This window comes from Elephas maximus, chromosome 26, assembly GCF_024166365.1.
Source record: "Elephas maximus indicus isolate mEleMax1 chromosome 26, mEleMax1 primary haplotype, whole genome shotgun sequence".
In the NCBI taxonomy this organism is placed as follows: domain Eukaryota; kingdom Metazoa; phylum Chordata; class Mammalia; order Proboscidea; family Elephantidae; genus Elephas; species Elephas maximus.
The window spans coordinates 44,893,725-44,921,669 of NC_064844.1; the positions used below are offsets into that span (position 1 = coordinate 44,893,725).

The 27,945-nt window shown below is 44.8% G+C and overlaps 1 protein-coding gene across 2 annotated transcripts in view; it reads left to right on the plus strand.

Annotated features, from left to right (window-relative positions):
- KY (kyphoscoliosis peptidase) overlaps positions 1 to 27,945 on the plus strand; it is a 57,335-nt gene that overhangs the window by 13,153 nt on the left and 16,237 nt on the right. Inside the window, exons 4-8 of one of the 2 annotated variants that reach the window (XM_049870466.1) lie at positions 11,613 to 11,687; positions 13,406 to 13,468; positions 19,122 to 19,204; positions 21,843 to 21,951; positions 23,527 to 23,644. In XM_049870466.1, the coding sequence (XP_049726423.1) occupies positions 11,613 to 11,687; positions 13,406 to 13,468; positions 19,122 to 19,204; positions 21,843 to 21,951; positions 23,527 to 23,644 (448 nt within the window). The remainder of the gene's footprint in view (positions 1 to 11,612; positions 11,688 to 13,405; positions 13,469 to 19,121; positions 19,205 to 21,842; positions 21,952 to 23,526; positions 23,645 to 27,945) is intronic. The other variant, XM_049870467.1, reaches the window with a different exon arrangement.

Consider the following 27,945-nt stretch of genomic DNA (forward strand, 5'->3'; position numbering starts at 1 on the left):
GGTTGAATCAGAGGAGAGTGATCACTGGGAGCCTTCGTGGCTTCAGGCCCCAAATGTTATTTTTGAGGAGTCTGTTTTCTGTTCGGGCTTCTGTCCTTCCAGATCATCACTCTTTATCCCCATGCAGCCTCTGTGGAATAACCTTCATTCATCTGCACACACTAGGGCCAAACTGTCAAGCTTCTGGGCCTGGGACATCCCTGTGGAGCTCCATTCCACAGAAGGACGCTAAGGAATCATGAATCATCCTGGTTCTCAAGAGCCCGGTGGAAGCCAGGGGTGGTCAGGGCTTCGTCACACACACCGGCAGGTGCCCAAGCTGTCTCAGCCCAGAACTCTGGCATGCTTGGCTGCCATCTCATAATGAGAGGTGCTGAGTGGGGCTCAGCAGTACCCGGTGATGCTGATGCCCCATCAGTGCACTACAGAACTGGAGTCTCCCTCTCACCACCTAGCATGCTTCTCCCAGGACGTCACAGCCCACTGCTTCCTGCCCTAACTAAGGCTGACTGCTGCATCCTGGGCAGAAACTACAGCACGTTTCTGTTGAATACCTAGCCCAGGTCTGCTTAAGGGCATTTAAAAAAATTACACATACTATAGCTGAGATTTTCCTGACTTTCAGCTACTGCATGAAAAAAATCCCAAAGCAAGGAATAAAGGTTGTAAATGTACGAGGGCGAGTCAAAGAGTATTGCTACTAGAGTTCCAGTTCATACAGGCACAGGTTTGTTCCAAACAGAACGTGTTTAAACATGTCTCTGTGACCAGTGGATGGCTTCAGACAAGTCCTGTCACTAATACACCTGTCTTAGTCTTATTAGGGTACCTTCAAAAAAAAGGATACTTTTTGTGCCGTGGAAAAAAACAATTTTCAGGTCAGGGATAACATCAAATTTTTAACAAAACTCAAGTGGACATCTTCCCAAATCATTGAAGCTTTGGAACAAGTTTACGGGATTGTTGCCCAACTTAAAACAACAGTTTTTAGATGGATCAAGTGTTTTAAGGAAGGTCGGGAAAGCCTAGAAGATGAGCCAAGAGAGAGAAGACCACTCAGAAGGTTATGTCAAGTGCTTTTTGGGACTCCCAAGGGGTAATCTTGATAGATTTTCTTGAAGGATACAGGACGATCATAGGGGCTTATTATGAAGAAGTTTTAAGAAAATTGAGAACTGCATTGCGCCGAAGAATGTTTTTCCATCGCAACAAGGCACCTATTCATTCTTTGAGGGCAGCAAGGGCTGTCCTTTGAGAATTTCATTGGGAAACCTTACCCCCATCCACCCTACAGCCCTGATCTTGCCCATTCAGGCTTCTTTTTGTTCCCCAAACTCAAACATTTAAAAGGAACACGATTTGGGCCCCTTGAGATGCCAAAACTGCCGTTTTCACGCGGTATAAATCGAAGAGCACAGAATTCTTTGAGGAAGGAAGGGTTAGAGAGCTAGAAATGCCACCTTCAGAAGTGTATAAACCTATTTTTGTATGAGAAATTCACTTGAGCTATAACCTTTCACCTAAAGCACAATTAAAAAAAAAAAAAGTGTGTATACCTAAATGGAAGATATGTCCAGAAACAAGAGCTTCAATTTGGACATTTTTGTTTAATAAATGCTTCTGTAATTTTGTAGCAGTACTTTGTGACTTACCCTCATACAATGGCAGCCTGTTATAGAAAAAGTTAATGAATACCTTAAGTCAATGATGACAACTATCTGGCATGAATTCCACAACCCCTACACACACACATGCACACAAACACATGTGTATGTTCACACACACACACACACACACACACACACCCTATAGTCTTTGATAACTGATCGATGCTTCAGGCAGCTGCTTCCAATCAGTCCAAGTTGATGAGCAGCATGAAGTCCTGTTTACCATCCCTGCATTAGGTATTCTGAGCAAATTAGGACTTCAGACAAATCCCAATTCGAACCTGAAGGGACCTGGAGAGAAACTCTCGGGTAGAAGAAACCTCCTGACTGATAAAAGGCAGGCCCAAGGCGGTATACACAAGGATCTGCTCACGCTTGCCTGCATGTGTTCCTGTGTCTGAGAGGATAGGGAAGGAACACAGAGCCAATGGGATCTAGGAAAAGAGCCTGGGACCTACTTCTTAGGATAAGCAGAAAAGAATCACGAATAAGCTTTTACTAAAATAGTCAAAGCGACGGCTTCAGGAACACTGTTGGGTGACAGCTGGTAGATCTGGGAAGGGTAGCATGAGAGGGACAGCCGGGTGACCTAAAGAATCTCAAATCCAAGGAAAGTCCTCGTCTAGGATTAGTTGTGACTGTTAAGGGTCAAGATTAGTGTAATGGTATCTGATTGTACTTAGGGTTAGAGCTTATTTTAAATTTTGCTCCAAATCATGTTCCATTCTTATTATTGGAGATTGGTCAAGTTAATATTTTTCTTAAATTACTGAAGAGTCTTGTTTTATAGGAGAGTGTTATACTGGTCACATTCCCTCCACTTCAGGCTTTTAGAAAGCATGAGGCTATAATGTGAATACTACTGTCCTTGGGAAACCCTGGTGGTGTAGTGGTTAAGTGCTATATGTATTAACCAAAAGGTTGGCAGTTCAAATCCACCAGGCGCTCCTTGGAAGCTCTATGGGGGGGTTCTACTCTGTCCTATAGGGTCACTATGAGTCAGAATCGACTCGATGGCAACGGGTTTGGTTTGGGTTTTTTTTTTTTTTTACTGTCCTTGAGACAGCATGCCCAGGCCCAGGCCCAGCTCCTAGGGCCAAAGAAGTCTCTCACAAGTGCCCTTACACACCCACACCTGCCAAAGAGAGCAGGAATCACACTTCCTACCAGGTCAGGGAGGCTGGGAGCATTGCTGTTTTCCTTGGCGGGGGGGGGGGGGTGCTGATGAGCAGTACCACTTTGGAAAAGAACCAGAAGTGGGATCCAGGGAGAATGTTGGATGTCACCCCTGTCTGAGACAGAAGAAGGAAGAGGAATTTCAGGAAGGAGAGCAGAGATTAGAAATGGCGATGAGTAGAACTTCTGGGCCAGTGCCACATGCCGAGTGTGAGACTGTACCTCAACGCCCACCCTTGAAAGGGCTTTAATAGCATTTTGTTCTTCAGCTTGCTCATTCTCTGATATCAGGATATGGCTGGATTGGGAGTGGTTAGAAGTATCTGGATGTAAAGAGAGGTTTGTTGTTGAGCCCCAAACCAACAAGTTGTTCAGTCTTGCAGCTTCTCTAAGCTTATGGAGATTGTTCTAGTCCACTCTTTTCCAAACTGTGTTCACCAAAAAGGGTTCCATGGTGACAGTCGTTTGGGTAGTACTGGATCAGGGAGACTTCTTCGCTGCAGGAGCATTGAGTATTATGGCCTACAAGAGGGGAAAGAGTGGGCTTGCTCCCAAATTCTTTTTTCACAAGTCATCTTGCAGCCAACTAAGTACCACTTGGCACCCACTTTGAAAACCACCTTCAGATGGAGAAAGTGAGAAGGCAAAGGAGAAGAGGTCTGTGCCTCATTCATCACGGGAAGACACACGGAAAGTATTTGCTGTTGGTGGCGATAGTCTTCAATTATATGGCTGAGACGGAATTATGCCTCGAACTCTGGAATATTTAAAATCTTAAAGTCACAAGGCTGATATTCTTTGACAATGAACGTGATAGAAACTACACTTCCAAATGCATACTAACCCCTTCAAAGTAACGCCTTGGAGGACACGCTGCATCATTTACAACTTTTGAGAATTGCCCTCTTTGCATGCAGACCAAGATTATAAGCTACACAAGCAAGTCAGTATTGTCACTCTATGAAAAATAACTCCAACACTTTTAACAGACTGAGGGTTAATAAAAAAGCTTTCTGACAAAATCAATAAGGACAAAACATCATACCAATAGGAAAATAGGCAATTCACAAAATAAGAATGTTTAATGGCAAATAAATGTATGAAAAAAATACTACACTAAAAAATTTAAAAAATACACAAATGACAATGAGGTATCATTATTCATTGATAAAAATTTTAAGGCTCAATAAAATCAAATGTCAATATGTGTATCAGTTATCTATTTTTTATTACATGCAATTGACCATGTATGTCAGAGCAAAACTGTGCTCCACAGGGTTCCCGGTGACTGATGTTTCCAAAGCAGATCAGCAAACCTTTCTTTTGAGGTGCCTCTGGATGGACTGGAACCTGCAATCTTTGCTTCTCTGGAGTTAACCATTTGCACCACCCAAGGACTCCTTGGCATTACAAAACCACAGTAAAACCAAACCCATTGCCGTCAAGTCGATTCCGACTCATAGCAACCCTGTAGGACAGAGTAGGACTGCCCCAAAGGGTTTCGAGAAGCAGATTGCTACATCTTTCTCCCATGGAGCAGCTGGTGAGTTCCAGTTGCTGACCTTTTAGTTAGCAGCAGAGCACTTGACCACTGCACCACCAGGGCTCCTTTGGCATTAGAAGCTACTCCAGAACTCAGTGGCTCAGAATAATAAACATTGACTAGCTTGTGAGCTGTAGATTGGCTGGGCGTTCTTGTCTGAGCAGTACCCAGCTGATCTCAGATCTTGGCTGGATGTGCTCAGGAGTTGGTGGTCAGCAAGGGAGATGATTGGAGACCAGTTGGTCTAGGATGGCCTCACCTGAGACTGCTCTGCTGTATGCTGTGTGGTCTCTCAATCCACCAGCAGGTTTGCCTGGGTTCATTCACATGGCAGTTGTGACTGGAAACCCAAGAATAAGAGCAAAAGCTGAGGCCTAGGCTCAGAGCTTATACAATATGACTTTCATCACATGCTAATTGGCCAAGCCAAGCCATTAGGCCAACCCAAATTCAAGGCATGAAACAAAAGATTTTACCTCTCCTTGGAGGAAGTACCAAGTATCGTAACCATTTTTGCAATCAGACCACAGCAAGAATGAACAAAATGGGCATTCTCTTGAACTGTTGGCAGGACCATAAACTGATAAAATCTCTCATGGGAAAAGTTTTCCAGCGTGGAACCCCTGTCTGAGGGATAAAGAAGACGAATCCAAGGAAGAGGTTAGAAATGGTGATGGGTAGAACTTCCAGGCCAGTGCCACATTCTGGATTGCACCTTTGCAAAAAATCAGTTTGCCATATTTGTGTGAGTCTATTTCTTGACTCTCTAAAATCTTAAAAATCTCTGTACCCTTTAATTCATATTTAAGAATTTATTCAAAGGAACTGATTTGAAAAGTGTGTAAAGCTGCATGTATCAGACTGTTCCTCACATCATTGTTTATAATAGCAAAACATTTGGAATAAATATCCAATAAAAAGGGATTGTTTATATGGATTATAAACCACCAATAAGATAGAACACCATACAGCCATTAAAATTATGATATATGGCTATATTTAACTGACATGTAAAGTCTTAAGTGAAGAAATCAGAATACAAAAGCATGTTTACTATACTCTTGCTTGAATTTTAAAATGTAAAAACAAATTCTAAAGGGATTTTTACTTTCTACTTTATGTCTTTCTGAATCAACCAAGTTTTTGTTTGGTTTTAATTGCTTGAGGTTTTTTGCTTGGTTGGTATTTTTGTTTGTATTTTCATTTTATTTTTAAGTCAACATGCAGTAAAACTGAATTTTCTGGTGTGCAATTCTGTGAGTCTTCACACAGCCATAGATGTATGCAAGCGCCACCAGGATGCATGATGGTCCAGAGCAGTTCTTTCAGCACAAAAAAGTCTCTTGTATAGCCTCTTTGTAGTCACATCTTCCCATCACTCCTAATTCCTGGGAAATTGTTCCCCATTGCTGCTGTTTTCCTTTTCCTAAAGTGTCATATAAATGGAATTATACAATATGTAACTTTTTGAGACTGGCTTCTTTCACGCAGCCTAATGTCTTTGGCGTTCATCCTTGTTGTCGTATCAAGAGTTCCTTTGTATTGTTGAGAAATATCCCTTGGTGAGGATGTATCACACATTGTTCATCCATTCACCTGCTGGAGGACATTTAGGTTATTTACAGTTAGGGGCAATGATGAACAGAGCTGCTGTAAATATTCGTGTATGTGTTTTTATGTAAACATAGGTTTTTATTTCTCTGGAATAAATGCCCAAGGGCATAATTGTTGGATCATATGGTAAGTACATGGTTTGTTTTATAAGAAACTGTCCAGCTATTTTCTAGAATGGCTGTACCATTTTACATTCCCACCAGCAATGTGTGAGAGAGCCAGTTTCTCTGCATCCTTCTCAACACACGGTGTCATCACTATTTTTATTATTGCTCTGCTAATAGGTGTTTAATGATATCTCATTGTGGCTTTAATTTGCATTTCCTTAGTAGCTAATGATGTTCAACATCTTTCCATTTGCTTATATACCATCAGTATCTCTTTTTTGGTGAAATATCTGTTCATGTCTTTTACCCATTTTCTAACATGGTTGCCTTTGCATCTTTATAAAATCTCCATTTGCCTATTTGTGTGAGTCTATTTCTTGACTCTCTATTCCGTTCCATTGATCCCTTGTGTCTGTCTCTTCATCAATATCATACTGTCATGATTGCTTTATAACACATCTTAAAATCAGAGAGTGGGAGTCCTTCAACTTTTTTATTCCAAAATTCATTTGACTAGTCTAGTTCCTGTGCTTTTCCATGTAAATTTTAGAATCACCTTGTTTATATTTACAAATCTCCTCCAGGGATTTTGATTAAAATTTCATTTAATCTATATATCAATTTGAAGAGAATTGCCATCTTCACAATATGGAGTCTTCTAATTCATGAATATGGTATGTCTTCCCATTTATTTAAGTCTTCTTTGATTTGTTTAATTATATTTTATAGTTTTCATCATACAGTTCCTGAGCATTTTTTTTTTTAATGTTTATACCTAAGTATTTCAGTTTTTTGGAGCTATGAGAAATGGCATTTTTTAAAATCCAATTCCCAGTTGTTCATTGCCAATATACAGAATTGCTTTTTGTGTGCTGATCTCGTATCCTGTGACCATGCTAAACTCACTTATTTGTTCTAGAAGCTTTTTTATTTTAGATTTCTTGGAATTTTCTATGTAAATAGACATGTCATCTGTGATTGGGACAGTTTTATTTTTTCCTTGTATTACTTTTCTTTCTTTTTCTTACCTTATTGCACTGGGTAAGTCTTCCCGTACAGTGTTTATTGCAGATGTCTATTAGGAGCAATGAGTGTTTATTGCAGATGTTTTATAAGGAGCAATGAGAGTGAAATCTGTAACTTGTTCCCAGTCTTAGAGGAAAGTGTTCTCTTTTTCAACATTAAACATGCTATTAACTGAGGGTTTTTTTTTTTTCTTTTGTAGATGTTCTCTTTTTGGGCTAAGGAAGCTGTCTTCTATTCCTGGCTTGTTGAGAGTTTTTGTCATGAATGGATTTTAAATTTTGTCAAATGCTTTTTCCACATCAATTGATATGATCATGTGATTTTTTTAAATTTGTTAATGTGGTGGATTACATTAACTGATGTTCAAATATTGAACCAGCCTTGCATTCCCAAGATAAACTGCACTTGGTTATGGTATATTATTCTTTTACAATATTAATAGATTTAATTTCATAATATTTTGTTGAGGATTTTTGTTTCATGTTCATGAGGATATATTGGTCTAGTGTTCTTTGCTCATATTGACTTTGTCTGGATATATCAGATTAATGCTGGCCTCATAAAATTAGTTATGAATTGTTCACATCTCTTCTGTTTTCTGAAGAAGCTTCTAAAGAATTAATATCATTTCCTTTTAAATGTTTGTCAGAACTTGCCAGTGAAACCATATGGGTCTGGATTTTGGGGGAAGGTTTTTACCTATGAATTTAATTTTTAAAGTAGTTGTGGGAATATATAGGCTATCTGCTTGGGTCAGTTTCGGTCATTTGTGGCTTCCAAGGAAAGTTCTGTTTCGTCTAATTTGTAGAATTTACACATGTAGAATTGTTTGTAGTATTTTTTTTTTATTATTTCTTTAATATCTGTGGGGTCTGTAATGATATTCCTTATTTCATTCCTGATATTGGCAATTTTTGTTTCTCTCTCACTCTTTTTTTTTCCCCCTTGATCTCTCTGGCTAGAGGTTTATGAATTTTACTGATATTTTCAAAAAAGCAATTTTTGGTTTCATTCGTTATTCTCTACTGTTACCCTGTTTTTAATTTTACTGATCTGTTATCTTTATTCTTTCCTTTCTTCCACTTGCTTTGGATTTAACTTTCTATTCTTTCTCTAGCTTCTTTAGGTGTAAGCTTAAATTGTTGAGTTGAAGACTTTTTTTCTAATATAAGCATTTAATGCTATAAACTTGCCTCTACACATGACTTTAGCTTCACCCCACACCTTTGACATGCTTCATTTTTGTTTTCATTCAATTAAAAAATATTTTCTAATTTTCCTTTAAATTTCTTTGATCCATGGGTTATTTAGAAACACATTGTTTAATTTCTAAGTGTTTGAATATTTTCCAGTTATCTTTCTGTTTTTTACTTCTAGTTTAATTCCATTATGATAAGATAATAACTTTGTATGATTTCAATTCTTTTCAAAATTTTGAAGGTTTGTTTATGACCCAGGATACGGTCCATCTTGGTGAATATTCTACAGGCAATTGAAACAAATGTGTATTCTGATGTTATTGGATAGAAAAAAATATTGGATAGGGTATTCTATAAATGTCAAGTAGCTCCTGATAGTTGATGGTGTTGTTAAATTCTTCAATATCTTTGCTGATTTTCTTCTTCCTAATTCTATCAATTACTGTGAGAGGAGTTCTGAAGGCTCCAACTATAATTGTGAATTTTTCCACTCCTTCTTTTCTATCAGTTTTTGCTGCATGTATTTTAAAGCTTTTATTGTTAAATATATTCATATTTCAGAATATTATATCTTCTTGGTGAATTAACTCTTTTATCTTTATGTAATATTCCTCTGTCTTTGATATTTTCCTTGCTCTGAAGTCTATTTTGTCTGATATTACTATAGCAACTCCAGCTTTCTTTTTGTCTTTTTTTTTTTTTAACACGTAACAAATCTCTATCATTACAATTAAAGTTGTATTTTCATAGACAATATATAGTTGGGTCTTATTAATTTACTCTTTCCAACAATTTCTATTTTTTAATTAGTGTGTTTAGACTACATTTTATGCGGTTATTCATATGTTGAGATTTAGGTCTTTTATTTTATTATTTGTTTGCTCTGTTGGTTTTGTTTCTCTGCTTCCCCTTTCTTGCCTTCTTTATTTTTTTTTATCTTTTAGAATTACATTTAAATTTATGTATTAGACTTTTTGCTATATCTCTTTTATTATGCATTTTAATACACATAGCATAAGTTTTTATAGTTTAATTATAATTAATATTAACATTTCAAGTTAGAATGAAGAAACATTACTGCCACATAGGTACATTTACTCTCCTCATTTTATGTTGTAAATTGCCATATGTTTTACATAATTGAAAACCCAATCAGACAATGTTGTAATTATTACTTTCAATCATGATTCATATTTTAAAGAGCATAAGAGGAGAAAAATAAACTGTTTTCCTTTTTCATAATTTATTTTATTTTTTGTTGTTGTAGAGAATATACACAGCAAAACATACCAATTTCTACCTGTACAATTCAGTGACATTGATTACATTAGAAGAATAGAGTATTATCTTTACCTAAATATTTAACATTTTTGTTGCTCTTCCAAGTTTCCTTCTGGTATCATTTGTCTTCCATCTGAAGAACTTGCTTTAACATTTCTTTTAGAGCAATTCTGCTGGTAACAAATTCTCTCAGTTTAACATTATCTAAGAATGTTTTTATTTTCCTTCATTCTTGAGTTATATTTTCACTGGATGTGGAGTTCTGTGTTGATAGTTCATATCTTTGAAATGTACTTTGAAAATATCGTTCCACTTCCTTCCGGTCTCCATAATTTCTGATCAGAAATCAGCAATCTTTCTATATGTAATGCATCACTTCTCACTGGCTACTTTCAAGATTTTTTCTTTGTCGTCAATAGTTTGGTTGTGATGTGTCTGGGCTTGGATTTCTTTTATGTCTGGGTTATCCTGTTTGGGTTTCACCGAGCTTCTTGACTCTGTAAATGTATGTCTTTTGCCAAATTTTGAAAGTTTTCAACCATTATTTCATCAAGTATTCTTTTTTCTGGACCACATTCTTTCTCCTCTCCTTCTGAGGTTCCAGTGACATGAGTGATAGGTCTTTAGGTATTGTCCCACAGATCCTTGAAGTTCTGTTATTTTTTTTTCAATTTTTTTCTCTCTGTCATTCATACTGAATAGTTTTTATTGCTCTATCTTCAAGTTCACTGTATCATCTCCATTTTGCTATTGAGCAAATCCTGAGAACATTTTAAGCTAATTTTTTTTTTCAGTTCTAAAATTCTCATTTGTTTCTTCTTTATATTTTCTACTTCTTTGCTGATACTTTTATCATTCCATTTATTTCAAGACTATTTATCTTACTTCTTGGAACATGGTTATCATAGCTGATTTGAAGTCTTTGTGCTAAAATCTGTACCATCATGGGATTGGCATCTGCTGATTATCTTTTCCTTTTCAAGTTGTCTTTCCTGGGTCTTCCTATGCTGAGTAATTCTGGATTGTAGCCTTTGTAGTGCTATGCATATCTGTCCTGCAAGTGTGCTACCCAGTGGCTAGTCTGGGACGTGAGCACTGGTCTGCCCCATGGTTTAGTTCTCAAAGACTTTGGTGTAATGAGACCCATGCATACACAACTTGGAGGTGAGCTCAGGAGTTCGTTCACAACATCATTACATCCCCCACCCTTGTCCCCCAGCCCCAAAACTGGGGCTTTAGTTTCCCCACTCTGCCATGCATTCCCCACAACTGTGTCTGCACATGGGGCCAATCAGTAGAGAACAGAGAGGGAGAGAGAGAGAAAGCAATACATATTTGCCCCACACTCTTGGGACCATAATTCCTCTGGTAAGAGAGAAGAGTTACCCTCCCTCAAAGTCTCAAGTGCCTACCAAGCCAGCAACCTCACTCTTGCCAGTGCTCTGTGGGCTGAGTCAAGAGAGAGAACAACAACAACAAAAGATGAAGAAGAAGGAAAAACAACAACATGGGATTACCCTCACTCTCTCTGACCCATAGGGGTCCCTTTTCTCACTTTTTGGGCCAGAAAGAGAGGACTTCTTTTAGAGCATATTTTATGTACACCCATTGTGAGCTTCTGGGTTTTGGACTGCCTTTGAGTCTACTCTAGGTGATGCCAACGGGCGAGGGGAGAATGATAACTCACTGCCAATTTAATGATACTTCAAATTCTGGTCTTCTTCCCAATCTACCTTCTACCATTTACCTTGCAGAGTCCTCAGATAGTTGTTTCATGCTTTCTACCCAGAGTTTATAGTTGCATTCAGTGGGAGAAACAGGGTGGATCAACTTGGCCAGATCTGAAACCTCTCAGCTTAGCTTTTAAACAAGAATTGCTTACATATTCAGAAGAAACCTCTAAAACCAATTGTGTTTTGCTGTTCAAACCGCTGTCACAGGACAGTGAAGCCTTTCCTGGCAGCATCCAGTTGAGAATATCACTCCTATTCCTTTGCAGGGACACAGCTGACTGTGGAGGTCCACCCTCAAGATGCTGTGCCCCAGCTGCTCAAGAAGTTCTCCTTGGCTAAACGTACGTACATACAGGAGTGCTGGTGTGCAGAGGGCTAGAAGGATTGAGGGCATCTGGGTGGGCCAGAGCGACCTTCCCTTGATCTACACTCTCTGAAGAGACTGATGATGACAGCTTCATTCTGGAGAACTGTCTTTCTCCATACCCAGTCACCTCTGTTCTTGAATCTCTGGAATTGGGCATGGGTAACACATGGCATTTAACTGAAAATGCATTTCACGACAAGAGTGTTGTTTTCATACGGTATTTATTGACTGCCTATTTAAGTAGCATGCACAGTGCTAAGCACTTTACATTCATTAACTTTTTAACCCTTTGACATGTACTAGGATGATCCCATTTTTTAGATCAGCAAAGTGACATTCAGAAAGGTGTAATAACTGCTTTAAGTCACCCAGCTAGGAAGTGGGTTAGAACTCAAGTCTGATGCTGAAGCCTGTGCTCTTAACCACTGTGCTTTGCTGCCTTTAATGCAATGCACACAGACCAACACCCAGGACCATGATGTCTCCTCCACTCCCTTCTGGTCCTTTACCTGCATCTGTCATCTCATGGCTGAACAGCGGCCTTGAGGGAAATGCAGATGAAGGAATGGAGGCTGCAGAATGGCCTAGATCCAAGTGCTCTCCAGCTGTGTTCAGTGGGCCAAGACAGGTTCTCAAGCTGTCTGGTCCTGCAGCCCTCAACAGTCAAGGTCTCAGGAGTGGGATCTAGAGTGTAGCTGAGAGGACAGACTCTGGAGTTTCACCTTGAACAGCTGGCTTAATTTTTCTTTTCTTTTTTTTTTTTTTTTTTTTTGGTACTCCATCTCCTCATCTATAAAAAAAAATATATATACACAAGAAGGAAAATAATTATATCACCCCATAGGGTTATTGTGAGGTTAACTGAGATTGTGAATATAAAGCAAATATAAAACAAATGCTAGCTACTATCTTGAACCCCCATCACTTAATCTGAAAACATAGGTGCTGCTCTGCAAGAGATGAAAGAATTGGCATGTTTCTCAGAGTATCCTATACATATTTGCAATCTTCTGTTGTTATATGTACAGCCTACAGTGGTTTCAAAGGCATAAAACCACCAGCCTTGGCAGCCCTACCCTAATTCCACCCGGTCATTCAGGGACCCGCATCTTCCCAGCCTGGTCCCACCCATACCTAGGCTGTTCCAGATGGCGAGAATGTGCTCTACTTTTAAAGCCATCCAGAAAAATGGATGCTTAGAAGAGTAGTAAAGTTCTTAAGATTTTGTATCTTATTTGAAACCTTTACCTTGCAGGAAACGTACCTTTCCTTTTGCCCACGAAGTCTAATAACTATTGGCTATATCCTGCCTTTAACAGCCCTGAATTTACAGGATTTAGTTGTTCTGATGGCACAGTGGTTAAGAGCTTGGCTGCTAACCAAAAGGTCGGCAGTTCAAATCCACCAGCCACTCCTTGGAAACCCTGTGGGGCAGTTCTATTCTGTCCTATAGGTCATTATGAGTCAGAATCAACTCCGCGGCAATGGGTTTGGTTTGGTTTTGGTTTGGTTAGCCTTTAAACAACCCAAGGAATGATGTAAAAATTACTTTGAGGGTGGGGATAGAAGCAAGAAGACTGTAAAGAGAGTGAAGAGGAGGGGTCAGAAGCAAGGACCACCACACAAAATCGTCTGTGCTTGCGTTTCTGTTTCTCTGAAGTGTCTCTACTCCTGATGTTTGGGATGTTGTAGGTTTACAAGGCGATAAAAATGGAAACACAAGACCCCGGCAGCCTGGAGGGAAAGATGCCCACGGTAAGTTACAGGACCTTCTCCAGGGTCATCCTAAGGGACAACAAATTTATTTAGCTTCATGGTATAGCTCCATTCAACTGGTAATGGCTTCCTGGGGCACTGTGCTCAGTCTGGGTCTGCCTCAGGACTCAGACATTCAACTGGTAATGGCTTCCTGAGGCACTGTGCTGAGTCTGGGACTGCCTCAGGACTCAGAGGGGAAAAGTGTTGTGGTTGATTAGCAATGTCTGGTGTGGACACAGGTGGAGAGAAAATAGCTCACAACACCAGATGTCATCCCAAAGCTAGAGCACAAAACTTACTAATAAAAAGATAGCCCATATGGGAAATATATTAAAAACAGAATGTGAAATTAAAATGCAGTACCAAATGTCTGTAATGTAGGAGGCATGTAAATAAGCAGAGGCATGTGTAAAAGTAGACAGGGGCAGAGGAAGAAATACTGAGAGGTGAGACAGCCTGGGTTCAAATCCTGACTTTGCTCCTTACTTGCTTTCTCCAGGCCTCAGTTTCCCTCTCAATAAACCAGATGGCATCTAATGTTCAGTACAGCTTGGAACTTTTTCCCACTGTTTTCTTTTAAAATTAGAACAATTTCATTAGTACTGCTGGTATTTTAAATGTATTTATACAAAATCATATATTTGGATCGTATATAATCTGCTCAAAGGGTAGATTTAATGAGGCATAAATCATTATGGATATTTTTAATGTTCAGATATTGTAAAATGGAACCAAGAAAGAGTCAAACTAGTAATAGGGTTTTCAATCCCATTTTAGAAATGCCTTCCTTCTTCTGAATGGGAGGGGGGACCTCATTTGCAGAGCTGTAATAAGGGGAAGACTGTTAAATCTGTGAGTTCACTTCATATCCACTTAGGTCACCCTGTTGGCCCTTGTCAGAGAACAGCAGGAGCCAGAGTCTGTGGAGAGAGAGGGCATTGAAGGGGGAAGCTCAGCAGAGGCCTGCCAGGGTCTCCCTGCCCCCTTCCAAGGGGCTGGCTGTAAGGATGAATGGCTGCACTCCAGGACCACTTGGGATAGGGATTAATGGTGTTCTCAGTAATGGCCAATCAAGAAATCACAGCTCCAGCACCAGAGGGCTGGGCAAGAGCCAGGACCCCAGCTGGCTTCAAGCTAGCTCTGAAGTAAGATTGTATAACATAAAAAAAATTGGGAGTGGTCCAGGAAGGACTTGTAGAAGGGGCAAAAAAATGAAATAAAGAGGATGCTAGGTTGCTAGGTGAGACCACAGCCTTCATGGTAGGGTTTGCACAACCTGTCCACCCACATTATGCTTTGCCCCTTCTCTGTAGAGGAGCACCCCTCAGATCCTAGATGTGCCAGAGCAAGTGACACAGTGAGAACCCATTGAGATACTTCAGGTCAAAGAGACCAAATCCCAGGGGCTGTAGCATATCCAGGTCAAAGGGACAAAACCCCAGAGGCTGTAAGGGAACAAGCAAGCAGCATAGGGTGATCTTGGGGAATGTGCCAAATCCAGTCTGGGGCTGAGAAGAAAGAAGGTCTGGTTTCTAGCAGGAAGAGACCCTGGAGCAGTGGAGAAATACAGGAGAATCCATGCCGCCTGCTCCTGAAGTTAACTTGACTTGAAGCCTGAAGTTCCTTAGTGGCCAGACATGGGCCAGCTTCATAACAAGCTGTCATTGCCCTCACAACCAATGCTGGCACAGAAGAGGGCCATGGAGCAGCTCAGGCCAGGGCTGGAAGTGACACAATCTCCACCCCCTCTCCACATCTCTCTGGGACTATCACATGGAGGCAAAGGGCTCTTACAGTCAGGGAAGCCCTTGGGGATACATAGGAAAGATGCAGCTGCAGCCCCCGCACCAGGCACAGGGCTACACACCCCTTTTCCTGCACTTACCCACAGAGGGACCCCCACAACCTGCACCCTCCCAGAGAGCAGTGATGCTGATGTATCAACATAGCCCACCCTCCTGTTCACTATCCTGGGGGCCTTACGCATATGCAGCTGAGGCTGTGTGGCTGGTCTAAGGGCTCCCAGCAAGGTGAAGATCAGGCCCAGACAAGAACCTGGGCCTTGTGCAGCCCAGCTGGTGCCTCCTCACATCTCTGTACCCTTCCCAGGGTCCCTGTACATCCTGGGGCCCCACCAGCACATCTCACTCACCCAAGGCCCAAAGGCACCTGAGATGGGAGGCTGAGAGGTGGGTAGGTCCAACTGAGTCAGGGGATTAGTTCCTTTGTGGCCCCACCCACCTCCCATTCCACCCTGTTCTCATACTTAGCATCCTTGATTTGGGCCTGCATGTCTCAAGAGGCATTAATTAAGGACTCTGCCAGAGCCCAGGCTTTCCTCTGGGCTGGGACAGGGATTGCTGTTCATCCGTTAGTCTGACCATTGGTCAGTCTGCCCTGCAACAGGCCCCCTGGCAGGAGCTGACTAGGGCTGTGCTGTGTTCAGTGGGGAAGCTGGGAGGCTGCTACCCCTGCATCAGCATCAGACACAGTGTTGAGTTTTCTTTCCTCCTCATATCTCTGTCCTGGCATCCTGGAACTCAAGGCCCAGAATCTGGGCAGTGAGGTTTCCTATGAAAAAAACTGGGCATTCTTGAGTGTATCTGGGTCCCAGTTTCTCTTAGGAGCCTTCCCACAGCACCTGGGGGGATTGTTGCCAGAGCACCCTCACCCACAGTTGGCTTTCTTGGGGTTCCCCAGTCTCCAGCTAACCATGACCTCATCTTGCAGGATCCCAGACCACCCAGCCCACCCAGCCCCACCATGCCCTCCTACAACACCCATGGTGCTCTGTGGCACCTCCACACTGGGGCACCATGTCCATGGCACAGACCCTTCCTTCTTGAGCTTGACAGGGGCTAGCAGCATTGCTCAAACCCTTCCCACAGAGCACTCATTCAGAGCAAACTTACTAGGAAATCTGCATAAAACTGAATGGTGGAGAGAAAGGGGATTCCATCATCAAATATGTCTGGGGATTACTGGGTTAATGGATGTTATTATGGAGTGACTTTTGCCCCCCCCCCCCAAAAAAAAGTGTTATAAACTCTAACCTCTATGTCCATGGCTATAATCCCATTTGGGAATGGGTTGCCTTTGTTATGTTAATGAGAGGATTAATATGGTGTATGTCTTGAGTCAGTCTCTTCTGAGATATAAAAGAGATTAAGCAAGCAAGCAAAAGAAGCAGAAATGGGAAACGAGAGATGCCAAGCCACATGAAGATTGCCCAGAAGCAGAGGTTCAGAAGAGACAAGGAACTTTCTCCAGAGCCGACAGAGAGAGAAAGGCTTCCCCTAGAGCAGGCATCCTAAATTCAGACTTCTAGACTCCCAAATTGAGAAAGTAAATTCCTATTTGTTAAAGCCATCCACTTGTTGCATTTCTGTTATCCAACTAAGAATTTGGTATCAGGAGAGTAGGGTGCTACTCTAACAGATATCTAAAATGTGGCAGTGGTTTTGGAATTAGGTAATGGGTACAGACTGGAAGAGTTGAAGGTGCTTAGTAGCAAAAGCCTAGTCTGCCTTGAAGAGACTGTCAGTAGAATTATGGATGTCAGAGGCAATTCTGGTCAGGGCTCAGAAGGAAGTGAGAAGAGCTATAGAGAAAGTCTCTGTCAGCTTAGAGAATACATATGGCACCAGCAACAAAATGTTGCTAGAAATGTGGACATTAAATGTGATTCTCGCGAGGCCTTAAAAGAAAATGATGAACGTGCGATTTGACAATGGAGGAAGGGCAATGCTTTTTACGCAGTGGCAAAGAACTTGTCTGAATTATGCTCAAATGTTTGATGGAAGGTACAATTTGTGAGTGATGAACTTGGATATCTGGCTGATGAGATTTCTAAGCAAGATCTTAAAGGAGCCATTTGGTTTCTCCTTGCTGTTTATAGTAAAATATGAAAGGAAAGAGATGGATTTAAAAATGAACTGTGCAAAATGAAAAGAAAACTACAAAAATTTTACAGTACAAACTAAGGACATGTGTCCTAGAATGTTCACCAAGGACGTGGCTGCACAACCTTTTGTTAAAGAGACTGGGCCTGTGACTGATGGATTTAACCAATTACCATAGCAGAAAATTCATCATTTTAGACTGAAGAGGACAGAGAAGGAAGGAATTCTACAGGCAGGAAAAGGCCAAAGGAGCTTTGTCTGTTATCCTCCAAGAAAAGAAAAGGACCATTCTTGGAGCAACTTGGTGATCAGCAGAACTGTTGGAAGAAGCCTTCTCTGTTTCAAAGGGTAGGCCAAGGTCTCCTAGATCTAAAAGGGTGGGGTCACAGCCTTCTAAATTTCAAAGAGTAAGATCTTCACCAACTCAATGTGGTGCTGCAATTAAGGTGTACCAGAGAGATGGGGCCGCTATCCAAAGCTGAGGGGGCAGGGCTGCCATGCCAAGGGGCAGAAGAACAGAGCCTGCCAGGGCTGAGGTGGTGGGGTCACTACTCAGATGGGCTAGGAGGATGGGGCTACCTAAAGCCAAGGGAGCAGAGTTCCTATTCAGAGGGCTTGGAATGCAGTGCTGAAGCCCAGGGCCAAGGGGCCTCCATCCAAAATCCAGAGGGTGTAGCCAACACCCAGAGTCTGGAAGTCATGGCCATTGCCTAGATGGTCTCAGAGAACAGAGGATTATTTTCAAGGCTTGAGAGCTAGTGTAAATTGTTCTGCTGGGTTTCGGACTTGCTTGATGTCTGTTATCCCTTCCTTCCGTCCAATTTCTCCTTTTTGTGATGGAAATGGCTAGCTTGTGCCTGTTCTACCTTTGTACTTTGGAAGCAGATAACTTGTATTCTAGATTTTACAGGTTCACAGATGAAGAAGAGTTTTGCCATAGGATGGAATTTGGACTTGGAGTTGATTTAAGACTTTTGGAATGATGTGATGGGATGAATGTGTTTTGTGTGTGGCAAGGACATGATTTTGGGGGGGCCAAAGGGTGAAATGTTATGGACTGAATTGTGTCCCCCAAAATAATGTATTGTAAATCCTAATCTCAATGCCTGTGGTTCTAATCCCATTTGGGAATGGGTTGTCTTTGTTATGTTAATGAGACATGCTTAGCGTAGGGTATACCTTGAGTCAATTTCTTCTGAGATATAAAAGAGATTAAACAAGCAAGGGAAAGAAGCAGAGATAGGGGAAGAGAGATGCCAAGCCACATAAACACTGCCCAGGATCAGAAACTCAGAAGAGACAAGGACCTTCCTCTACAGCCGACAGAGGGAGAGAGCCTTCTCCTAGAGCCAGCACCCTGAAGTCAGATTTCTAGCCTCCTAAACTGTGAGAAAATAAATTTGTTTGTCAAAGCCACACCACTTGTGGTATTTCTGTTATAGCAGCACTAGATAACTAAGACAGATGTTAAATCAATTTCTTTAGTGCTGACTTCCCAGAGTCTGCAAATAGGCTTATGCTCCCTGTGAGTCTCCAAGAAAACTATAGGAGTTGTCATATACCTCAAACTAATTTGACCAAAGAACTCCTTTAGTACAGTTCTTGGCACTAGTGGTTCAGGAATCAGGCTTTGAGAATCTTTGTTAAAGATCAGGCAGTCACAGCTCCTCAAAGAGGTGGTGAGGACTGGGACAGGCAGCCTCCTCTGTGGGTCTCAGCAGCTGATCAAGGCCTCCTTGTGTTTCCAGCCTACCCCTGGGACCGGTCCAGTCTGAAATCCATGCCCCTGGACCTGCGGCAGTTTGAGGACCTGGATACCTATGCCTCACAGGTACGAGAGCCCAGTCTCTCTGGCCACGAGCCCCCCAAAGTGGCTAGGAGTTCCCTGACCCAGAGCAGATCCCTTTCCCAGGTCCCTCCTGAACATATCCCGAGTCACTTGGATAGAAGCCCTGAGAGTGCCTTTCCACACTGTGTGGATGGGGTACAGGGGGCCACAGCAACAGGCCCTTGCCCAGGACCAAAGGTCATTCTACCCCCTACCCCGCTCATGCTCCTGATGTTCCCACCCCACATGGCACAGCCTTGAGCAGCCCTGCTGGCAGGACCCTCTGGCCAGCCCTGCCCAGGCCTCCCCAGGCCCATTTGGGCATTGTGCTGAGGGACCAGGCCATCCCACAGCCTATGGAGGAGGGGAGGGACAGGATGGAGGAGAACCATGGATGCGGAGGGCTGGCACGCACTATTACCACAGCCACACTTGCCCCAGAGGACGCAGCCTGCCAGACTTTCACACCTCAGGGCCTGGGCATGTCTGACTGTGGGGAGGAGGCAGCTGCTAGAGCTGAAGCACTAGGGACACATGGGAGCCAGACAGAAGCCTTACCACCAAGAGTCTGATCAGAAGGGCCAAGGAGCTGGACCCTTCTCTAGAGGTCACGGTGAGGCATCTTAGGATGTTAAACAGGGAAAACATCTAGAATTTTAGAAACACCACTCTGTGGCTGGCACACAATAGGTACTCAGGAATTGATGAATGAATGCATGGGTCAAGAAAGTCAAGTTAGAGTCAGGGGTGTCAGCTGGGGGACATACAGCTGTCCTGGCAGGAGAAGGCTTGGCCTGCATTAAGTGACAGCACTGAGGACAGAGAAGAGAGAAAAGGTCAATACTGGGCTAGAGGCAGAGGTGAAGGACTTGATCACTCATGTATATGGAGTGAGGTGGAAGGTGGGGAAGAGGGTCTCCCAGCTTACTGAATTGAGTACTAGGGGGAGGGCAGGGCAACCCCTCACCATGAGGAACAAAGAAGAAGGAGCAAATCTGGGGAGATGATGAGTTTGTTTGTTTGGAGGACAATGGGTTCTGGGTACCTGTAGCATATCCAGTAGAAATGACCACTGGGTAACTGGACAGATGAGTCTGGAGCTGGTGGACAGGTCTGGGCTGGAAACACTAATTTGAGAGTCATCAGATTTAACTAAGCACTGAAACCTTAGGGTGGGTGTCAGTCTAAGGAGAGGGAGCTGGGTGGGGAGGGCATCTGAATGGTCTGGAGCCAACAAAGAAGCTGGGATAAGGCCAGGAAGGATCCATGTCTGGAGGATCCAAGGAGTGTGCTCCAGAGGGCAGGCTTGGTCAATAGCGTGAGCCACACAGGCTGGTCAAGTGACATGAAGACAGACTCACCTCTGCTGCTTCTTACTTCTTACTTTCAGAGGAGGGCTGGAAACCTCAGCTGGACCCCAGGAAGTTGAGGATCAAAGAAGAGGTGGAAAAGTAGGGCCAGTGAGAGGAGAGAAGCCCCACAGGAGCTTGGCAAAGAAGAAGAGGCTAGACATGGGCAGTACCTAAAAAGACACTGGGAGTGATGGAGAGGATGGGACAGCCAGAAAGGAAGGGAGTAGGTGAGGATGCAGGAGAGGGAGGCAACTGATTGACAAAGAGCAGTCCCTGCAAAGGCTGAAGCAGGAGAGAAAGGAAAGATGGGTAGGATGTGGGGTTCAGCATTCCTGCCTGGGCCTCTTGGGAGTCCAAAGCCAGGTCATCTGCTGAGTGAGGGAAGGAGGGTATCCAGAGGCTGAGGAGGGTGGAGTATTTTGTAACAGCTGCCAAAAGCAATGGAACTGGCTGCTAACCAGGCTCAGGAGAGCAATGCTAGAGGTCCAGTTGAGACCAGAGACCTAGCCACAGAACAAGCCAGACCCAGGTAGGACCAGGTGGGAACCAAAGAACCAGAATCCACAGAACTGAAGTTCAGGCTTATGTCAGGAGTCATCCAGGCAGTAGTGTGGGCCTGCAATGTTTCGGGTGCTGTTCTGGGTCCTGAGGAGCAAAGAAAGATAAGGACCATGGAGTCTGAGTAGACACAAGAAAATGAAGCCAAGAAAAGCTGAGAGATTGGAAGAAAGAAGAGACCAAAGGTCTTCTTGAGGTCTAAGAGCCAGCAGTATGGTGGACGATGGTCAGAGGGAGGGACTCTGGAGATCAGATGTGAATGGTGGGACAGTTCCAGGTGACAAGGGAGTACCCTAGATGTGGGCACTGAAGTGAGACATGGGCTCCAGTGGCAGGAATTAAGCACTCACTATCCCCAGCTGCTCTAGAAAGATTGAACATGGTCAGGGCTGCATTTCCAGCACCCTCACCCTCACCTCCTGCTAAGGGCCCCTTCCAGAAAAGCTAGTTTGTTCTTGACCACGGCTGCTACAGTTGGATGCCCACCTGGCTGGCCCCAGAATCTACATAGGATAGATTTGATGGCTCCAGGACCAGGGATTCAGCTGGCCACCTTTGCCTACCCCATCTGGCCCCTTGCCATGTCACCCTCAGCCCAGCCTTTGTCCCTTTAGGCCACCCCTCCTTCTCCTCCTGGAGAGAGAGTGGCTCTGGCTGCAGATCGAAAGGCGCTGGGCTCCCCCACAGCTCTCCTCCAGGCCCTAACATGGCCCACCACTCCCCCTCCCCAGGTGACAGTCAAGAGTGGCCTGGACGAGCTGGTCAGCGATCTGGTTCAGGAGGCCCACAGTGACCTGGAGAGGGTCCGTGCCATCTGGATCTGGATCTGCCACCACATAGGTAGGCTCCAGAACCCCATGATGCCACTCCCCCAGGCCCCTGTTCCCAGGATGTATCTCTGGGACTTGATCACCAGTGTATGTGGAGAGAGAAGGAGGATGGGGGGACAGGTGCTTCCAGGTAGCTAGGCCAAATGACCGAAAACTAGCCAAGGAGAGCAAGGCTCATCATGTGCCAACAGCCTCCATCGAATTGGGGGGAGGGGAACATCTGTGAGTGGGGGGATCCCACTCATTCAGCCCTCTGCCCACTGCCAGCAGCCAGAGCTGGGGCCCTTCACACTGCAGCAGCCTCCCCTCACTCCTGGCCTCCTCGTAAGCCTGCTCCACAGAGATGAGAATCCAGGGTGGAAGGCCATTTCCAAGAAGGGTGACCGTTGGTTGGGGAGGAGCCACAGCCTTTGAAAAGTTACTGTGACACCAGAGGTCTCATCAAGTGCCAGTGCCAGGAAGGGTGGGCTCTCCTCGCCCCACTCCCTGTTCCCACATCAGCCACTTCTACCACTGACCCCAGCCCAGTTGCCAGGGCTCTCAGGGCCACTCAGGAAACCTGGGACTGTGTGGCTGCCCATGGCTCCCCACAGGACAGCCTTGGGAGTCTCACCAGGTAAAGCCCAGCCCCAAGGGAGGTTGCTAAGGGGATGTTGCCCCTTGGAGAGTCTTGTAAACCTGAAGGAATGGAAGGAAGAACCAGGTCAAGGGGCAAACTCCAAGCGTTTACCATGAGACATAAAGGCCAACAGGGGCTGCCTGCCTGCTGCTACTTGGGCTTGGCCTGGCAGTTAGGGACACAGCTTAAAGAATTAGCGCACCTGGCATAGGCAGGAGGCCTGACTGTGGAGCCTTAGGGGCCACCTCCTCCCACCCCAACCCCACCAGCTCAGCCTGGGCTATAAAGAGGCAAGATCGGAAACCAGAAACAATGTTTACTAAAATTTCTTTTACTATCCCCCACCCCATACTTTCTTTTCTCTCTCTCTCTCTGTCTCACTTTATGCCCTCAGTGGCCACAGTGACTCCTGCCTCAGGACCTCACCACAGGCTTCATGGCCCCTTCCCAGTATTGGCATCCCCTCGTTAGGGAAGTGACTGAGGGAGAGCAGTTTTCTCCATTTGGGGCAAGCTGTAACCATAGCCCATTGTGCCCCCTGTGGGTTGGCATGAGGCCTCTTGGCCTTGGGGGCCACAGCAGGGGTAGATAAGCTGCTTGCCGAGCTGTGAGGGCTGTGTGGTGGGGCAAGTGTGGAGAACCTTCACCCCCAGGGCTGTAGTGGCTCCTTCCCCCCACAGCTTCTCCTCAGAGGCCTGAGGAGCCAGGTGGCCTGCTCTGAGTAGGCCTTACTCCTTCTCTCACCACCTACGCAAAGAGGTGACATTTCCCAGATTTCCTGTGGGCTGGGGCCCTGTTTCCACTCAGCCCATCATGTTTTCTCAGGGCTTGAGGAAGGGGGACCCAAAAGATGACAAAGGCACACGGAGGGGTGGGGCAGTGACACAGGACCCCCTGTCTCCTCTGCCCTAGCCTGGACCACATGCCCTGGGCCCTGTTCCTCACAGCCCCTCCTCTATCCTCCAGAGTATGATGTCATAGCTGCCCAGGAGAAGGACCGCCAAGCCTTCAAGGTTACCGACATCCTGCAGACCCAGAAGACCAACTGTGATGGCTATGCCGGGCTCTTTGAGAAAATGTGCAGGTAGGAGAAGTATTCCCTGAAAGGAAGCCAGTCCCAGGAGGCCTGACCACCCCAACCCCAGCCCTTCCCCCTTCTGAAATACTGCCTGCCTTTGCCTCCATGCCAGGCCTGAAATGGAGGTTTGCAAACTCTGCTCTAGGATCCAAGTGAGTCCCAAAAAGGTCGATTTCTCCCTTTACAAAGCCAGCATAATTGACTTTGTACCATCTGCCGAGCTTCGCGATGCATTAACATAATGGCAGATGAATGCACAGAGATAATTTGGTTATAAAAGGCCCTTTTCGGCCTTCTTCCATCTCTGCACAGTGAAGGTTACAAGAGTGGCAGGCCTGGAATGCGAGGACGATGGCTGCCACCGTCAAGGGGACTGTGAAAGGCTGTCCCTGGGGCTGGTGCAGGAGCCCTCTCGGGAAACAGTGTCCTACGTGAAAAGATGTGACAGTTGGAAAAAGCTATTGAATAACTAGGAAGCAGCTTCTCTGTGAGCCTTTGGGTTCTGGTTTCAGTGCCCTGGGAGTGACAAATGGCCGGGTTGCTGGGACAGGCGGCAGCTCTGGCCTGAGCGGGAGAACGGGCAAGTGCTGGTGAGGACGTTGTCTGTATCTGGGTGCCCTCAAGGCAGACTCGAGGCCGGAGGAGCACAGAGGACCCCGCAGCTTCCTGTGCTTTCTCTCTAAGGCTTGCTGGGCTTCCAGCCCTGGGGACCACCAGAGTCCCCTCTCCAGGGGATCCATGAACAGCTGCCCACTGTATCTGCAGGCCTCTAGGAGCGGGCTGTTTCAGGCACCAGAGGTCAGCCTGCCAGGACCGCAGGTGGGAACTTGTGGAGCCAAGTGTAGCCCTCAGGCAGGCGGTCGTGATGAGGTAATGCTACATGATTATCACAGGGCATCCTGCTCCTGGGGGACACATAACCTCCTAGTCTGACTCCTACCCCCTGCCCCCCGTTGCACTGCCTCCCAGCCTCCATCGCCAACCCCAAACATGGATACACATCTTGCCCTGGTGTTGTTCCAAACCTCCAGCCCTGGCTCCTGCTCTTCCCTTCCCTCACCTCCAAGGCCTACCCCTGAGACCACAGCACAGGGGCAACTAAGGCAAGTCAGAGTGCGGAGGACACTACCCAGCCACCACCCTGCCATTCCGCCACGGCAGCCCTCTCCACCCGCACGTTCCCGTGGCCACCCCCCCAACTCCAGACCCAGGCACCTCCGCCTGCCTCTCCCAGGAGCCTGGCTCCTCATTGGCTCCTCTGCCCCAGGCTTTTCTGGCCCTGGGTTCCTGAATGAGACTAAAAGCCCCCCCTCTCCTGCAGAGTCCTCCAAAATCGGATCTCGACCAGCTTTCCAGACCTGCATCCTTTAGCACTGCCTGCACTAGTGTCTCCTTATGCTCACTCTGCTCCCCTCTCCCTGATGCTCCTTCCAGATCCTACCCTGGAAGACGGCACCGCAACCCTTCCCTCTCTTGGTGTTGTCAGCGCTCCTTATATACCTGCTCCTGTGTTACCTGATAGCGCTGTGGTTAATCACTCAGCTGCTAACCGAAAGGTCGGCTATTTGGAACCACCAGCTGCTCCCCAGGAGAAAGATGTGGCAGTCTGCCTCTGTGAAGATGACAGCCTTAGAAACCCTGTGGGGCAGTTCTACTCTGTCACCTGGGGTTGCTAGGAGTCGGAATAGACTTGACGGCAACGGGTTTTTGGTTTCGTGTTACCATCTTTCATTTAATACTTTTTTTACTTGTTTAAAAAAAGTTCATTATAGACAATTTATAAAATGTACAGAAGCAAAAAGAAGAAAATTTAAAATTACCCCAAATCCCACCACTTAGAGAAAATACTGATACCTTTTTGTCATATTTCTTTCTGGACTTTGTTCTATGCACATGGACATTACTTGTGTTCATCCCTTCGCTCGCTAATAGAATCAGGTCTTGTCATCTTCCACCTCCCCCTCTTTCTGTCTCTCCCAAGACACCTATCTCAGTATTCTACACAGAGTAGGCCCTGAATAGATATTTACAGAATGACAGGAAAATGCAGGCTGCTCCTAGCAGACGTGTGTGAAATGGGCCTCTTCTCTTTTCTTTTTAAATAATGGCATAACCATCAATATTTTTTCAGCTTCATTTGTGCCTAGCATGTCTTCCAGGATAGTATTATTTTCATTTAAATTCAAAAACTCTCAGGTTTTTTTTTAAGTCATAGGATATCCAATGTAAACTTTTTCTCATGGTATAGAAGGAATACCAGGTTTAAAGCCAGAAAGACCCACATACTAGTCCTTATTATATTTGTTTCCTTGGCAAGGCCTTTACCCTCTCTGAGCCTCAGTTTTCTCATCTTTGCCTCAGGGACTATAGTGCCTAGGGCTGTAGGACTAAATGAGAACATGCAATTTGGAGTTTGCGAACCTGACTTTAGGATTTCGTTGCTGTTGTTTGTTTTTTTTTAACCTTTCCTGCCTTTCTTGAGTACTGGAGTATTTTTGCTCTGCAGACCTTTCCTACACTATACCCCAGCCCGCATGGACTCAGAAAATTGACACTTGCCTTGAGTGGGACTGTCAGCTTTTTAACCTGGTCCAGATGCTTAGCAATGGCCCTATTCTGGCCTAGAGCTGATCATTAAAACACATCCCCACATTTTGTTTGCATCATTTAAAGTCAAGTTTTCAACTTGGCAGTTACCATGTACAAGGTTCCTCACATTGCCCGCGACATTCAATAGCTCACAGTTGAATTCTTTTAACTTTTGCTTTAAAGATCAGTAACCCTGCCCATGCATCACTTTGTTAATTCCCCTAACTTTAATACAACTGCCAAGGCTTTGGTAAATTCATTAGCTAATTCCTTAGTAACCAAAGACGTGTCATCCACACTTGCCAATTTATCCTGACTTGCTTATCAGGGTAACAACTCTTAGCAAGTGTTGTACCCACGTGGCCATCATTACTTGCTGCCAGTCCGTTCTACCACCCTGCAATGGCCTCATTAAGGACCGACTTAATGAAGTATTTTGGTGGGGAGTTCAGGTGTTTTTGAAACATCTTTCTTTTCTTCATCTTCCTTCCCAAGTAACCAATATTTTTTTTGTTGTTGTTAGGGTGATTGACTATAACCGCTGGCCCAGGTTCATTCTGACTTTCTGCTGGAGAGAGCACGAACTATCTCTCCTTTGGCTTCGATTGCACACAGGCTTCACTGATCCTGCTGAATTCCCCTGCAGGGGCCATGCTTAATTCCCCAGACGCCTGCCACTTAGAGCCAGCCTCCAGCGCATCCCCTCCCACAGTCATCATGCTGTAACACCACCAGCTAGCAGATTTTCCAAAGAGACTTGCAAGGAAGCCAGGAGCTTATTACCAGTGAGGCGCTTTGATGCTGAGGGCGCTGGTTGTCACCAGTCAGCTGTCGGCTTGGTTTTCCATCCACCCCCCTGCTGTCACAGAGGAGAGCAGGCATGTGTGTAGTTACGTGGCTACTTCCAGTCATCACAATGTCCCCCATGGTCCCAAGGCCCCCAAGCATGAGGAGTGGCCTTCTAAACCTCCTGGGAGATGCAGATTTATTTAAATTATCCCCAAACCTGACTTTGTCACAGAAGGCCTCTGAAAGGGACATCTAAACACCCCTGTCTTAGTTATCTAGTGCTGCCATAACAGAAATATCACAAGTGGATGGCTTAAACAAAGATAAATTTGTTTTCTCACAGTCTAGCAGGTTACATGTCCAAATTCAGGGCATCAGCTCCAGGGGAAGGCTTTCCCTCTGTCAGCTCTGGAGGAAGGTCCTTGCCCCTAGTCAAGGAGCTTCTTAGGCACAGGGACCCCAGGTCCAAAGGATGCGCTCTGCTCCCGGTGTTGCTTTCTTGGTGGTATGAGGTCCCCAACTCTCTGCTTGCTTCCCTTTCCTTTTATGTCTTGAGGGAGGTGGCCTGAGTAAGGGTGGTGTTACAATTCCACCCTAATCCTCTTAACATAAAATTACAATCACAAAATGGAGGAAAGCCATATAAAACTGGGAATCATGGCCTAACCAAGTTGACACATATTTTGGGGGGACACGGTTCAACCCATGACAAGTCCCCAGCCCTATAGCAACACCAAGGGATGGTGCTCACAGAGATGAGTTACATCATAATAGTAAACCATCTTGTAGAGCCAATATACCATCCAGACGTTTGTAGAGTAAGACAACATCTTGATTTTAAAAAGGCCTGGTGCAATTCACAGTCCCTGAACTGTGTGTCCCAACAACTGCTTTCTACTGCTGCTTTGCCAATAGCTGTGTGTCCCCAG